General features: G+C 28.4%; 2 protein-coding genes across 3 annotated transcripts; one reads left to right on the top strand and one right to left on the bottom strand.

Annotated features, from left to right (window-relative positions):
• Positions 1 to 3,300: 3,300 nt before the first annotated feature.
• On the top strand, positions 3,301 to 10,507 carry LOC111911790 (MLO-like protein 13). 2 transcript variants are annotated; one of them, XM_023907530.3, is made up of 13 exons: positions 3,302 to 3,489; positions 3,577 to 3,634; positions 3,743 to 4,071; positions 4,162 to 4,207; positions 4,297 to 4,379; positions 4,468 to 4,542; positions 4,621 to 4,709; positions 4,818 to 4,867; positions 8,452 to 8,492; positions 8,591 to 8,785; positions 9,782 to 9,849; positions 9,919 to 9,979; positions 10,100 to 10,507. In XM_023907530.3, exons 1-13 carry the CDS (start codon positions 3,367 to 3,369, stop codon positions 10,310 to 10,312), a joined length of 1,431 nt encoding a protein of 476 aa, XP_023763298.1. In that variant the 5' UTR covers positions 3,302 to 3,366; the 3' UTR covers positions 10,313 to 10,507. The 2 variants fall into 2 exon arrangements, with proteins under 2 accessions (XP_023763299.1, XP_023763298.1); XM_023907531.2 differs by lacking the exons at positions 9,919 to 9,979; positions 10,100 to 10,507 and having other exon boundaries at positions 3,301 to 3,489; positions 9,782 to 9,853.
• Positions 10,508 to 10,732: 225 nt separating this feature from the next.
• On the bottom strand, positions 10,733 to 15,957 carry LOC111911792 (uncharacterized). The gene is made up of 5 exons (XM_023907532.3): positions 15,501 to 15,957; positions 14,508 to 14,761; positions 14,175 to 14,411; positions 12,996 to 13,213; positions 10,733 to 11,213 (listed from the first exon to the last, which is right to left on the bottom strand). The coding sequence occupies exons 2-5, from the start codon at positions 14,751 to 14,753 to the stop codon at positions 10,952 to 10,954; spliced, it is 963 nt and encodes a 320-aa protein (XP_023763300.1). The 5' UTR covers positions 14,754 to 14,761; positions 15,501 to 15,957; the 3' UTR covers positions 10,733 to 10,951.
• Between the last annotated feature and the right edge of the window lie 278 nt (positions 15,958 to 16,235).

The raw sequence follows: 16,235 nt of genomic DNA, 5'->3' as shown, positions 1-16,235 counted from the left end.
TATACGGGTATCACAACTAGTGTATAATAAAAAAGGGAAAACGACTTACCAAGTTAATCATCTTTGTCGTTTTGTTCACATTTAGGGAACTTCTTTATTTTTGTACAAATTTGACTATTTAACTTGTTATATGTGTTTATATATTACCATTGTCACCGACTATAGTAGATGACAATTGTAATATGTGAACACATTAGCAAGTTAAATGGTTAAATGTGTACAAAACAAGAAAGTTCCATAAATATGAACAAAACGAAAAGTTAATTACTCTGAAAAATCATTTACACCACTTTTAATAGCGATTTTATTTTTTCATATTTGTTTGTATTATTTTTATCAAACGATATTTTTAAAATATCCATAATTTCCTAAATATTGATTAATTTTAAACTTTACTTTTTAATTAATAAATATGTTTTTGTTTTGTGAAATATTTTATATAGCCTCTTATACTTTTTTTCTTTTTTTTTAACATATACAATATTTTTAAAGTAAATAATATATAACAATAAAAGTAAATAAATTAAATATGTAACAATAAATATGGAGAGTTTGTTAGAAAAATGGAAAGAAAATATTAGTTAGCAAGTAAAAAAAACAAAAAAAAAAATCTATATAATGTAAATGTTTTAAAATTATTACAATTTGTTAATACTTTTTAATTAGAAGTTTATAAACTTTTAATTATTTTAATACAACGTTTTAAACTAGTATTTAACGAAAGTATTTTAATACAACTTTTTAATTAGAAGTTTATAAAGTTTTAATTATTGTATGAAAATGTAAAACAAAAAAAAAAGTTAAAAACTTGTCAGAAAAATTTTAAATGTTTATAAAATATTTGATTTAAAAAGCACTTGTATAAAAATTATATGAAAGTATAAAAAAGTTCAAAAAAAATTATAAACAGAGTTTAAAACATTGTATTAGAAAATCTATAGAAAAAAAATATCATTAAAATGTTATAATAAATTATAAAAAGTCTTAAGAAATTTATAAAAAAAATTGTTCACATTTAGACAACTTTTTTTATACACATTTGATCATTTAACAAATTAAATGGTCAAATATGTACAAAAAGTAAAGTTGTCTAAACGATAAAAAAAGATAATTAACCTTGCAAGTCATTTTCCAATAAAAACATTTGTATGGACAACGTACATAATTTTTATCGTCACATGGAGTCATGGACTATTTTGTGATTTAGTCTATATTAGTAATTATTTATAGGGAAAATGACTCTTGAGGGTAATTAACTTTTGCGTTTGTACTCATTTGGTCCCTTTTTTTGTATTCAATATACCATCGAACTTGTTGTTGGTGTTTACCATAGCCCTTTTGACCGGCTTTTGACCTGTGATAGCCGGTCAAAGGGTTATGGTGAACACAAACAACAAGTTCGATGGTATATTGAGTATAAAAAAAAGGAAAGGGACCAAATGAGAACAAACGCAATAGTTGGTTACCCTCCTGATTCATTTTCCCTTTACTAATTTACAACAAATCCCACATCATCTCCTACTGATATTAATGACTTTATGAGATTCATTCTTGCTTCTCTTCAAAACATAACCTACGAAAGGACATTATTCATACATGTACAACTTTGTAATGCACTTGAATATTTATTAGGGGAATCTTGACTAAGCAGGCGCATTTCATGACTACATTTACATTTGCAATCAAATAATTTATCGTATCATGGATTCTAGACAAGTCTACAAACGAGTGGAATCACAAGTGCTGTGATTTTGGAGTTTACTTAGCTTTAAGATCGAACTCATGGGATAAGATACAACATCAATATGTACAATATCATGCTGCTTTTGTAGACACATCACCATCATATTGTACATATTGATGTTGTATCTTATCCCATGAGTTCGATCTTAAAGCTAAGTAAACTCAAAAATCATAGCACTTGTGATTCCACTCGTTTGTAGACTTTATCTAGAATCCATGATACGATAAATCATTTTATTGGAAATGTAAATGTAGTCATGAAATGCGCCTGCTTAGTCAAGATTCCCATAATAAATATTCAAGTGCATTACAAAGTTGTACATGTATGAAAATGTCCTTTCGTAGGTTATGTTTTGAAGAGAAGCAAGAATGAATCTCATAAAGTCATTAATATCAGTAGGAGATGATGTGGGATTTGTTGTAAATGAGTAAAGGGAAAATGAATCAGGAGGGTAACCAACTGTTGCGTTTGTTCTCATTTGGTCCATTTCCTTTTTTTTGTACTCAATATACCATCAAACTTGTTGTTTGTGTTCACCATAACCCTTTGACCGGCTATCACAGGTCAAAAGCCGGTCAAAAGGGCTATGGTAAACACCAACAACAAGTTCGATGGTATATTGAATACAAAAAAATAAATAAATAAATAAATAAAAAACAAAAAAAAAATAAAAAATAAAAAAATAAAAGGACCAAATGAGTACAAACGCAAAAGTTAATTACCCTCAAGAGTCATTTTTCCTTATTTATAAAGATAAAATAGAGAGCCTTTTGAATATGCTTATATATAATATATTTAAATGAAACAAATTTAGTATATATACGAAACAAGCTTTAGAAGGATTTTGAGCAAATATCTAAAGATGACTAAATTTCCTTGGCATTTAACAACTTATTAACAGGAAAGACGAATTCGGACATTATGGTGATACACCATATAATTATATACTTTGATTGTAGTTCACGGTATCACCACTTCTAAAGATTTAAATATAATCAAATGCCCATAGTAAGGTATAGAAAAAAGATCTTTATCGTTGTTGTTGTTATTATTATTATTATTCTTATTATTATTATTATTATTATCAAAAAAAAAAAAAAAAAAAAAAGTCATATGCATTTTTCCACTTTGCCTTCTTCAACCCCATGTTCAACGGATCTTTACAAGGATATAAGCTGTACAAATAAGTTGCAATATTAAGTGTATATCATTTCAATTTTTCCAATAAAAAGGAAAATTTATTTCCCAAAGTAAAACATGCCTCAGTTTTGACCTTAAAATTCAAAATAAAGCCCAAACCCAAATAGTTATTCAGCATAAGAGCAAAACAGCAATGAAGGAACGATTCCCAAAAACCCAAACCTCAAATTTGGGTCATATCATATGCTTCCCTCGTTTTAAAATAGTCAAAGTGTTCACCGATAGACAAAAAAACCAAGGTTAAAACTTTGAAAGATTCTAATAGTGATATTGTTCTTTACTTGGTTAGCTCCACCTTGAGCATCACACATTCTTTGCCCCTCATCTATCTAATTCCTCTTACACATCCTTAATCAACAACATGTTTCCTTTTCTTATATTTCTGTTTCACCTTCCCTCCATTTTCTACTCTTGGTTGAACCATGGTTGAATCCGGTGAATCCAGATCTTTGGAGTACACACCAACATGGATTGTAGCCGTTATTTGCTCCATCATTGTTCTCATCTCCTTACTTGCAGAACGTGGCCTTCATCATCTTGGCAAGGTACAATTAATCTTCTTAGTTTCTACAAAAATCACATAATACGTAAACTAAACAATTAACTTTGTGTGTTTCAATGGTTGCATATAGTGGTTAAAGCAAAGAGGTCAAGACGCGCTTTATGAGGCCTTGCAAAAACTTCAAGAAGGTTTATATATTATATATATTCCCGCCAATAGAAAGTTGACTGTAAAATACTAAATAAATATGTTTGTGTTTTTATAACGTTTAGTTTTTATGCAAAACGTTTTTTCAGAACTGATGTTATTGGGATTCATATCGTTATTATTGACGGTTTCTCAAAATACGATAAGCAAAATTTGTATACCACCACATCTCGCAAATTACATGCTTCCATGCAAAAGAAAAGAAGAAACTCCTTCCAAAACTGGACACTTAAACTTAAACTTTCATTTTGGGAGACATCTTCTAGCCAAAGACATTGGTACACAACATTGTGGAAGTCAGGGAAAAGTGCCATTGGTGTCATTAGAAGGACTTCATCAGCTTCATATCTTTATATTCGTTCTAGCAGTTGTACATGTCATCTTCTGTGCCACTACCATGGCCCTTGGAGTTGCTAAAGTAATGTTAATGTTATATTCTTTTATTATTATGTGATGTATATACATAAGGATTATTTTTTGATCATATAATATGTGTCGTCTCGTATAGATACAAGAGTGGAAGCATTGGGAGAACTCAATCCACCCCAAAAATGGTAAACTTCCTTTTCATTCAAACTTTCTTTTGAATTTTGAATTTTTTAATCAGAAGATATATAGATGGGTGATACTTTTTAAAATGTAGGTCATGTTCATCTTCATCATAGACAATTCTTCACACAACGTACTATGGGGCATTACAGAAAAAAGCCAGTAATTAGATGGATCGTGAGTCTACATCCTAATAGTTCCAATATCACTACCAATTAAGTAAGTCTATTCTTGTTGAAAATCATGAATCTATCATTGTTTGTAGGTATCATTTTTCAAGCAATTCTATGGATCAGTGACCAAGTCCGATTACATTGCACTTCGATCAGGATTCATAAGGGTAAAACTTGTACAACCGTTTTTACTTTTTCCCCGGTTTTGAACCCATCTTTTGATATAATTTGTTTTGGACTAGTAGGAACATTGTCCAGGTAACCCAAATTATAATTTTCACAAATACCTGTTACGAACACTAGAGCTTGATTATAAAAGAATCGTGGGCATAAGGTAAAAACATCATTTGTATACAATTTTAATAGGCATTCCATGTAAATATATTTAGATCAAAGAAATTTGACATTTTGTTATTGTTCATCTTTTAACATTTTCTGGCAGTTGGTACTTGTGGCTCTTTGTTGTGATCTTTTTGCTTCTCAACATTAGTGGTACGTACTCCCTTCGTTACTTTCGCATGTAGATAAGATATATATATATAAATAATTTGCTAGCTTCAACACATAAATATCAATATCCAATCATATATCTTTAATATGAAAAAGTATCGAACATAGATCATTATCACATTATCATTCAATACAATTTAACAAAGCTACTTAACTATTGGTTAAAACAGCTAACTTATTCTTTTAGCAACCAATTATTCTTGATGTTTACTTTAGTTCTCATAGACCATACAAACTGGGTTTGGTCTAATATTCGTTAGAGAGGATTTGCCTGAAAAGTTTCATAACAGAATGTAAATACTAATAAGCAACTAAAAAATACAATAAAAAAGTTGCAATTAATATTAAAAATAGAATAAAAAATCCATGTTCACATAGATTTAAGAGATTATCTTGTCACTTAGTGAAATTTATACAACTTGCTTTTTTCATTTTGTATACCTTAGTCACTATTTTTTTTTCACATTTAATCATTTAATTTTTTTTTCTTTTTCACATTTAGTCCTTACAATCGATTATTCTAGGTTAACCAAAAAAATGACTTAATAGGATAATATAATTTTCAGTTTGTATACATTTAGTCCGTTTTTGTACATATTTTGTCTTTCTGACCGGTTTCTTCGGATTTTGCTCACGGCATCCTACGTGAGACAATCATTATTAAGCTGTTCTTATATGTGGTTTGTCATTCACTTATATTAGTAATATAATTCAAGAATCAGTCAAATAATGCCAGTGCCTTAGTCTTCTCCATGCAAAAGATGTATCCGGCTTCGATTCCATCTATCTCTACACAAGATTCTTTGTGAATGGTTCCTCCCGATTCGAATTTGCACTTCCAAGACAAATAATCTCATTGTTTGTTATGGAGATAAATGAAACTGAAGCAGAAAACATATTTTGCTTGGAGAAAACTAAAGGACCAACAGTATTTAACCGATTCGTGAATTAAATTACTGATATAAGTGAGGGATGAGTCATGTATGGGAACATCACATTAATAATTGTCTCACGTAGGATGTCATGAGCAAAACCTGAAAAAACCGGTCATAATGATTAAATGTTTACAAAGACATTAAAAACTAAATATGTACAAACTTAAAATTATATTATCCTATTAAGTTATTTTTCCAGCTTATACTTGAGTAGCCGGTTATAAGGACTAAATATAGATAAAAAAAAAAAAAAAAGTTAAATGGTCAGATGTAGACAAAAAAAATTAATACTTAAAGTGTAAAAAATGAAAAATAAATTACCCTATTAAGTAATTGGTTGAAAATCTCAAAACAATACAACTTGTTTGGCATGTTTGGAAGTGTTTGGGAGTATACAAGCGTTTAACTTTTAGCATAACCTTTAGTTTAAACGAAAACTTCAAATCTAAAAGCTACTTCATGTATCATTTAATATTAAATTTTTTTAATCAATTTCTAAAATTGTCCTTAAAAATATATTTATATATTTATCATTTTTAAACAATTGTATTTTTATTTTGTTTAGACATTTCAACGTAACTCAACATGTTTAATAAATGTCTTTAATCAACCATCTTAATAAACGAATTGAACCTAGATTGACTGATTGATAAAAAAAACAAAAAACAAAAAACTACACCTAGTTAAATACATTAAATATCCAATCATTATTCTAATAAAATTAGACGATAATTACAAACTTTTGTTATTGTTCTAGTTTTGAAAAAAAAATACAACTGAAAACAAAAATCACATGTCCAAATAAATAGAAATTTTTAATTTTAAAAATATAAAATAATCTTCTTATTCTAATAAAAAAAAAAGTTTTATTTTTCTTTCGTCATGTGTCACCCTATTATGCCTAATAAATGCATATTTTATTCTACTTTTGCTATATATGTCAACATAGATTCTCCATTTTAAATTTCAAACTTTAAATTTCTCACTTTAATTACATTAAATTAATAATATTAGAATAAAAACTTTAATAAAATTAATAGAAATTATAAGCTGATATAATTTCAGGTATTTATTTAAATCAATAATTATAATTTTATATAACTAAAAAAAATATATCTTAATTAATAATTTATTTAAAATAACTAATTAATAATTTTCAGTTTTTCTTGTGAAAGTTTAATTAATCATGGGTTTTAAACTAATATATAATAAATATAAACATAACACCCTTTTTTTTATGAAAATAGTGCAATATTTTTTATACGGTGATTTATCTCCAACCTTGCATCATCTTTTTGACCAAAAAATATATTCTTAATTTTTTTAAGTGTATAAGTTTTCAAAAGTGATATATATATATATATATATATATATATATATATATATATATATATATATATATAAAGAGAGAGAGAGAGAGAGAGATTGAGATTCAACCTCAACCAAAGAATTATGAAAGATTCTAAACTTTTTTCCAATGTGTAATTTTGTCTTGGAAGTGCAAATTCAAGTTGAGAAAAAAAATCATAAAGAATATTGTTGTCTACTATGGAGATAGATGAAACTAAAGTCAAAGACATTTTCTCCTTGGAGAAAACTAGGGCACGAACATTATTTCACCGATTCGTGAATTAGGTTACTGATATAAGTAAGGGACGACCCACGTATGAGAACACTTCATTAATGATTGTACAACATAGGATGTCACATGAGCAAAACCTAAAGAAACCGGTCATAAGGACTGAAAGTGTACACACCAATGAATTATTTTATAATAAAAAAATGAGTAAATTACACGAATGGTCCCTATGGTTTAGGGTAATTTGTGCGTTTGGTCCCTAACTTAATTTTTTAACTTGGAAGGTCCCTAATGTTTGTTTTTGTTATGCACTTGGTCCCTGTCTTACCTAAAAAACTATTTTTCCCTTGATTTTTTATTTTATTTAAATAAATACACCCCCACCCCCGTCACCTTACCTTACCTACCCCATCATTTTTTCTTATTTAAATAATAGTTTTTTTAGGTAAGACAGGGACCAAACGCGTAATAAAAACAAACAGTAGGGATCAAGCGCGTAACAAAAACAAACAGTAAGGACTTTTCGAGTTAAAAAAATAAGTTCGGGACCAAACGTGCAAATTACCCCAAACCATAAGGACTATTCGTGTAATTTACTCTAAAAAAATTAAGGACTAGATGTATACAAACCGAGAAATTAACCCGGAGTAATTGGTCATAACCTTCGGCAGCCGGTGATAAGGACTGAATGTGTACAAAACAACATTTTAAAGGGCTTATTTTACAAGAAAAAACAATATGGATCAAATGTATGCAAAATAAGAACTATATTCACCTATAGGTAATTTTCCCTAAATACTATTAATTAAGTATATAACATAAAGTTGGAGATGAATTTGTATCTTCTTTTATATCAACAGAAAATAGTAATTTTGCAATGGAGATAGTCTAATGCCATCAAATGATTATCTAAGAACTAAAATATTAATTTAGATTAAACTTCAAAAGAAATTATATCCTTTGATATGTGACATTATATTTTTTAGAAAATGATATAAAATCATACATATCAAAACCTAACAAAATTTTGCCATTTTGTATACAAAATGCAGGTTGGCACACATACTTTTGGTTGTCATTTTTGCCTATTATTGTAAGTTTGGGTATGAAAACTTATCATTTATTACAAATGAAATATAGATGGAATCATAGTAACTTAATTACGAATCTGGTTTGTCATTAACATGATAGCTTCTACTCCTTGTGGGTGCTCATCTAGAACACATCATTACAATCTTGGCAAGAGATGTTGTTGAGAAAGGCGCGGATGCAGTGAAACCTTCAGACGACCATTTTTGGTTCAATAACCCTATGATCATCATCTACTTGATTCACTTCATCTTGTTTCAAAATGCTTTTGAAATAGGCTTCTTTTTTTGGGTTTGGGTAAGACATTGTTTCCTTTTTTCTCATTAAATGTTAACTATATATATATACATATATATATATATATATATATATATATATATATATATATATATATATATATATACTAGTTTATAACCCGTGGAAACCACGGTTAGAAAATAAATTAAATTTTCATAGTAGAAATTCAAAAATTATTTGTCAAATATTTTAAATAAATCATTAATTAAGAGATATACCAAAATTTTAAAGTAAATTTGAATTTTGAAGTGTTGCTTAATATAGACATGATATTAATGAAAAGTTGTATTAGAGTGATACATGTCAAATGAAGATTAAAACTATTCTTTTACTAGGTGTGAAACCCGTGTATTACACGGGTTGATTTAAAAAAAAAATTAAACATTAAAGTGTAAACGAAAAATATTTTTTAATGTATAACTTTAAAGTAAGGAAGATACATATTTATTGCAATTTAATATATCATATATATCATATTTAATACTTTACATATATAAGTATATGACTTTAATTTTAAAAATTGGAACAAACCAAAAATTGACAAGTGGATAATATTTATTTCAAAAATACCACAAAATGACAAGTGTCAAAATTAATGAGAAATTGACATGTGGCAAAAAACCTTCATTTATTAAGGAGGATTAGAATAGGGATATATATATATATGAAAAATTAAATTGCTTCTTACTTTTTATGCTTACAAATGTTCATACCCAATAAAATTATGACAAGTGTCATAATTCCATATTTTTTTAACTAACTCACCAATGCTATATTATGAATATGTCAAATAAAATTAGATTGAATGATGATTTGTTATAATTTTAGTTGGGTAGAAATAATTGTAGGAATAAAAGGTAGGAGGTAATTTAATTTATATATATATATATATATATATATATATATATATATATATATATATATATATATATATATATATATATATATATATATATATATATATATATGTATTAACATCTTTATTGATATGCATAGACTACGTATGGATTTGACTCATGTGTCATGGATAAAGTGGGCTACATTGTCACTAAACTTGTTCTTGGGTAAGTTTCATTGAAATGAAACATGGAATTATATTCAATTAGGGTTCTAATGACTAGTCATATCTGTAGGGCAATTGTTCAAGTGCTTTGCAGTTATAGCACGTTACCCTTATATGCAATTGTATCTCAGGTATGTTTATATAATGGAATTAGCAAATTTCAAATTTTTTTTCTTTCCTTTTGGTGTCGAGCATTGAGCAAATATCCATATATGTATATAACTACTTTTGAAATTTATTATATGTTACAGATGGGAAGCATGTTTAAACCGAGCGTATTCGACCAATTTGCACTTGACCTCATTTCCGATTGGGTCGGAGAAAGATCAAATGCTGCAAGCACTCATTCCCATGGATTACGAAATCAACCACAATTGACCGATGAAATAGTAACAACTGATCAAGGAACTACAGCCTCAGTTGTAGAGCTCTCTAGCCTAACTCCAATTCCAGAACAAGTTTAAACATTCACATTCATACAACACAATGGGGAAGATCAAGTTTGACCATTATTGGTTCAACGGAAATTAGCATCATGATTATAGATTTAAAAAATCACACTTGGATTTGAGGTGGATGTTCAGAATTTAATTATTTGTCTCATATATGTGAATTATCCAAAGAATTTCGAGAAAAGAATCTATAATGTGATATACTAATACTGTTTAGGTCGTTTACTAAAAGCAGTTTAAATTATCAAGTAACTAAAGATAAACAAAACAAAATTATAATAAAAATGTATTTTTTTTTTCTAGTTACTTTAAAAATCACTATAAATTACTTGTGATCAAACAATATCTAAAAAAACTCACTAAAACTACATAAATGACAGTGTTACAATTTTTCAAGAGAGTAAAAAAAAAAAAAAAAAACCAACGCAATCCTTCAAAAACAGTCGATTTCATTTCCATCATATACCAAACACAGATAGAAGAAGTGTATACCTTGATCTTAAAACTATATTATATAGTAGTATTCATTCTCCTCGGTTCTTATTTTCCATCCGCAATTGGTTAATTACAAGAAAGCCCCCATATCATGTCAGTAATTTACACACTACCACTCTATAGTCAATGGTCTATATGACTCAACCAAATTTTAAGCTATGATGAACCCAAATGTAATCCAAACCCAAACTGCTTTTGTCTCTCAAGTGGAAGTTTTTCAAGCTCTATATTATTGCCATCTGTTTCCTTGTTTTCTTCTTCAATTTCAAGTTCTTTTAGAGCCTTTTTAGCATAAATCGTAAAACCAATAGTCATTGCAACTGCAATGATGAGGGAGATGGCGTTGTATATAATTTCTAATGGAGTCAACGTATGGTTTCTGTACTGCACGTCTGCAAATGTCCGTATTAATCGCCCACTGCATAAATATTTCAAGGGTTATAAAAATAAAAAAAATAAAATAAGTATAACATAGGTCTCTAATTGCAAGAAATAGCAATGTACTTTCGGTTTTTTTTGTGTGTTATAGCATCCTACTTTTGTTTCTTTTTAGGGTAAATCTCAAAAAAAAAAAAAAAAAAAAAAAAAAATTATATTTTGTGTTTTTTCCGCATTAAACTTCAAATTTACTTTTTGCCTTAAAAAAACCTTGTACATTTTCATTTTTTCTGAAAAAAGCCCTCAACTTTGTATTTTTTTCTGAAAAATCCCTCAACCTTCTAAATGCTTCCAAATAAACCCTCAAACTTTTTAATTTTTCTCAAAAAAACCCTCTACTTTACAATTTTTTTTGGAAAAAAAATGACTAAAAGGGCTAGATCGGAAAAATGAAAAAATACAAGGTCTTTTTTGGACAAAAAAAATTGGGGTTTAATCCGGAAAACACACAAAATATAAGGTTTTTTTTTAGATTAACCCTTCTTTTTATTACAGCATTGTATTTTGGGTTTTTTTCTTATTAAACCTTTTTATTTGAAAACTCTAGCAATTGTAGCATTGTGGTTTTTATTTTATTTTTTTCTTATTAAGCCTTTTTATCAGAAAAATCTAGCAATCTAGCAATTATAGCATTGTCATTTAAAATTATAATAATAATAATAATAATAATAATAATAATAATAATAATAATCTTATTAAGCCTTTCATTCTCTTACTAAGCCTTTTTAATTATAGCAGTGAAGATTGCTTTTTATATTGATGATGTTGCTAATAGACTTTTGGAAATACAATACTGTAATAAAAAGAAATGAGTGTAGGATGCTAGAATAAACAAATCACTGAAAGTAGATTGTTTGCATTTAACCCTAAAATTAAAGGGCTAAATGGAAATAAATGGTATACTTCGATTTATTTATGTATTGCAGCATTCTACTTTGGTTTTATTTTTCCATTACTGCATTGTACATTCTGTTGTTTTCTTATGAAGGCATTGGATTTTAAAAAAAATTTACAAATTATAGCACTATACTATTAAAAAAAATCTTTTTAGGAGAATGTATTTTGAAAAATCCAATAGCATTGAGAATGGCTTGTATGTTGATGACATTACTATAATTTGGTAGATTTTTCAATGTACAATGTTGTAATATGAAAAAGTTAATAACAAAAAGACAAAAAAATGTGCACAAAAAAATGATAAACTGAAGGGATAAATACAAGAAACAGAAACATACTTTCATTTATTTATGTATTATACCCAATTCTAGCATTATAGTTTACATTTAATTTGTATTAGCACATTATACTCTAAAAAGCTACACAAGTATAGATATGAAATTGCTTTGTATATGGATAGCATTGCTTAACTTTTATGATGACATTTTACTTTAAAACATCTCAAACAAATTATAATAGTGAAGATTGTTTTATATATAAATGACATCACCATAATTGGGTATATTTTCAAAGACAATGTTACAATTAGGAAAGATGAAAATTACTTTTTGTATACGAATAACATTGTTATAATTTTGTAGAATTTTTCAAAGTACAATGTTGTAATAGGAATTTGAAAAATCTACCCAATTATAGCATTGTACTTTCAATTTATGGCATTATGTTTTTTTTTTATTAAACTACAATTTGAAACAATGATGTAATAGGATGCTATTTAACTATAAATAATAAAGAAATTAATGAAAGCACATTGGGCCTATAATTGAACAAGTGTTATAGAAATAGAGATGGAGGTATTTATTACCTATAGATATAAATGAAGGCTTCTGGAATCATTCCTGCAATAGATCCAGAAAGATAAGGCCAAAATCTCATGTTTGTGACTACAATTGCATAGTTGAAGATTGTGTAAGGAAATGGTGAAATCCTGAAGAGTGCAACAACACGAAATTGCTGAAATCCATTTCCTTCTCCAGCCAATCTAATCATGGCAGCTGTCTGTGGCCATTTCTTCAACCATTTCTGCAAATTTACATAACACAAATTTAAAGAAAATACTCAAACCTTTGCTATGATTAGGTACATATTTCAAAGTATAATATCCTAATAACAAGAAAGAAAATGAAAATGTAATGTATAATTAGGTAGATATTTTTTCAGAGTACAATGTTTCTTTCAATAAGGAAAAATGAAACTACAATGTTGTAACAGAAAGAAATGAAAGTAAGATAAAGTGTGTTATCTCAATAGTGCCTTCTGTAAGTAAGGTGGTTTAATATAAAAGTAAAATGTTGGCTAGATTTTCCAGATATAATGTCCTAATGAGATTTTTTTCGAAATTTCAATGTTATAATCGGATAGAATTTTCAAAGTACAACGCCTTAATAAAAATAAAAACAGAAAAAATATATGCTTATAATATATAAACAAATAGAAGTAGATTGCTAAATCTTAAAGACCCTGTTTTGGTAAGTTTTCAGTCAAAATTTCCTTTTTTACCCATTTGTAATCAATACTTATAATTAGGAAATCCAATTGTGGTCCATATAATGTCCTAATAAAAAAATAAAAATAAAACTACAACAGTTTAGTCTATGTTTGGCGTACTAGCTGAAAAGCTAGTTGATAGCTAAAAAGCTAGCTGTTAGCTGAAAAGCTAGCTGATAAAAATGACGTTTGGTAAATACTAGCAGGAAGATATATATTATATAATGACATAAAAGGGCATTTAGAAAAATGTTACATTTACAATTAATTAAGGGTATATTTGGAAAATATTAAGAAAAGCTCCTAAAAACTAGTCTAAGTAGCTTTTAAGCTACTTTTTGGCTTGCCAAACATTACTACTTAAAACAACTCAAAAAATAAGTTATAGCGATTAATAGAAAAGAACGAATGTCATGTCTTGAATTTATCCCTTTTTTGGTAAGTTCTTTATATTTAAGGGGGGTGTTTTAGTCATTTGATGAATGATTCAACTTACATGGATACGTTCACGGAAGAGTAGACCAATAAGATATGGTAAAATCATCCCAATAGTTGTTCCAACCATTATTATCACAAATCCAATTCCATAACCAAATATCATCCCTGCAAGCCACATGGAAGGCCCAGAAGGAATCAACAAAGCCGGGAAAAATGCCAAAGAAGCTACAAGAATCAATGCAAGCACAGGGCGACCAAACGCGGTTGCCTCCCATTGCAACATTGGTAAAAGAACCTACACAAAAACCAAAATGACAAAAATACCCTTCGGACAACAATAGTACAACAATTTGAGGGTATAGTAATATAAGAAGACTAATATATTATATACCTTCTCAAAAAGAAATGGCACACCCCATTTCAAGAAAACAATTGATAAAATAATAGCAATAATGGACAAAGTGATAGCTTTGATCCACCATTTGATTCGTGTGTCTCTATTTTCAGTTTGAAGTTGCAAGATTTCGGCTTCTGTTGTCCTTTCATTTGATATAACCAATCTCACGTGTTCACTGTCTTCCATTGAAAGATTTCCATTAGTTGCCATGTGTTTTGTAATATCCACTTGTGATGGCATCTTGAGATCTATTAAATGGAAGAAGATATATGTTCAACCATTAATAATCATGATTTGAATAATGGTGTAATAGAAAGAAATGGAAGGATAATAGTATAATAAACAAATATTTACTAACAGATTGATTCCATAAAGATTTCATGTTACTTCCGATGATATAGTGTAATTTAAATTCTGTTATAACCAAATTGTAAAATTCTCAAAGGAGTTTTACTCAAACATCTTAAAATCCTTGAGTTCGTAAGTGTTCTTGGATGGAGTCCCAAACGCAACCAAAAAATTAAACTCGCATATGTCGCCTGAATAAACTTGTTTTCATGTTGCAGATTGCATACTGGTTCTTGTTTTAAGGTAACAGAACATTTCAAAAAGAAAACTCATCGTATCTAATTGTAGATAAGAAATGGAAAGTTCCGATTTCCAAAATCAAAAGTAGATTTAACCTCGAGAAGTAAAAGTTTTGCTTTAAGGTATCAGGGACTCCACCCAAATTCGCTAAAACTTGCCCTAGTTTATAAAATCCTTCCCTTATTAAGCATGAAATCAGTGAACTAAACCCAAATCGCAGCTTAGCTTCATGCACGAAAAGATGCTGCATCAATTAGAAGGGAAAACGATAGAAAAAAAATGTGGAATCGGATTCTTTTCTAAGGTTACATGAAGTCTGAATGATCCATCCAAAAGAATTGCCAAAAGATCAATTAAACATGGAGACGAAATGAATAAAAGGGTTTTGAGAACACTTACAATCAGGCGGTGAACGTGGAAGCGTTGCGCCGTTGCCTGAGCAGAAGAACACCGGCAACTTTTTTTACTTTATCGCTGTCTCTTTCCCTTCAAAATTTCTTGGGGTTTGAGGGATCTTTTTAGTAATTGGGGATGGTTGTAGGTGTATCAGAGAGAGAAAGAAAAGAGGGTTATCGTGGTTTGCTTTTGATTTTACTGAAAAAGGTGGCTGATCATCATAGCCTCATAGGGTGGCTTCCTTGTAATCTAGTTTAGGGAGTAGTTTGAAATTTGAATATTGGATGTATCGTCAAGAAAGTGTAAACCAGTACGCCATTTTAGAAGAATATGCCATTATCTTTCTTCATTCTTCTTAGTTGTATAGTATTTGATCACAAAATATTTTATCAGAATTAATCAAATACTTGTATGACTTGGATTCTTGGAAAAGAACCTTCTATGTTTTTGACCAACTGCCTACCAACTCCTCCGATTTCCCAAGTAAATTACTTGGTTAAGAGCCTTAATCTTATAACATGCCAAAGTTGTAGTTCAAAATGGCTTCAAAATATATTTCATATGTTCCTTTTTCAATTATAACTTTGAGTCTTTGAGTTTCATTTACAAATATTTTTCAACTAAAGAAGCATTATGTACATATGAATTAAGTCATTAACTAATATTTGTATTAAAACATATGTTTTGCCTGAATAAGGTATTATATTTTAAGTATAGTTGTTTAGGGGTGTTTGGAAT

The sequence above is a fragment of the Lactuca sativa genome, chromosome 9 (assembly GCF_002870075.4).
Source record: "Lactuca sativa cultivar Salinas chromosome 9, Lsat_Salinas_v11, whole genome shotgun sequence".
NCBI classification, from domain to species: domain Eukaryota; kingdom Viridiplantae; phylum Streptophyta; class Magnoliopsida; order Asterales; family Asteraceae; genus Lactuca; species Lactuca sativa.
The sequence above is the reverse complement of the archived record's forward strand: the minus strand, read 5'-3'. Positions and strand labels throughout refer to the sequence as shown.

Bases quoted from the DNA above. Each gene is read 5' to 3' on its own strand.
- LOC111911790 (XM_023907530.3), top strand. From the start codon at position 3,367: ATGGTTGAATCCGGTGAATCCAGATCTTTGGAGTACACACCAACATGG. The intron at 3,490-3,576 runs GTACAATTAATC...GGTTGCATATAG, and splicing joins GCCTTCATCATCTTGGCAAG to TGGTTAAAGCAAAGAGGTCA. The intron at 3,635-3,742 runs GTTTATATATTA...ACGTTTTTTCAG, and splicing joins CTTGCAAAAACTTCAAGAAG to AACTGATGTTATTGGGATTC.
- LOC111911792 (XM_023907532.3), bottom strand. From the start codon at position 14,753: ATGCCATCACAAGTGGATATTACAAAACACATGGCAACTAATGGAAAT. The intron at 14,412-14,507 runs GTATATAATATA...GTTTTTGTGTAG, and splicing joins TGCCATTTCTTTTTGAGAAG to GTTCTTTTACCAATGTTGCA. The intron at 11,214-12,995 runs GTAATAAATACC...ATATTTATGCAG, and splicing joins GCCTTCATTTATATCTATAG to TGGGCGATTAATACGGACAT.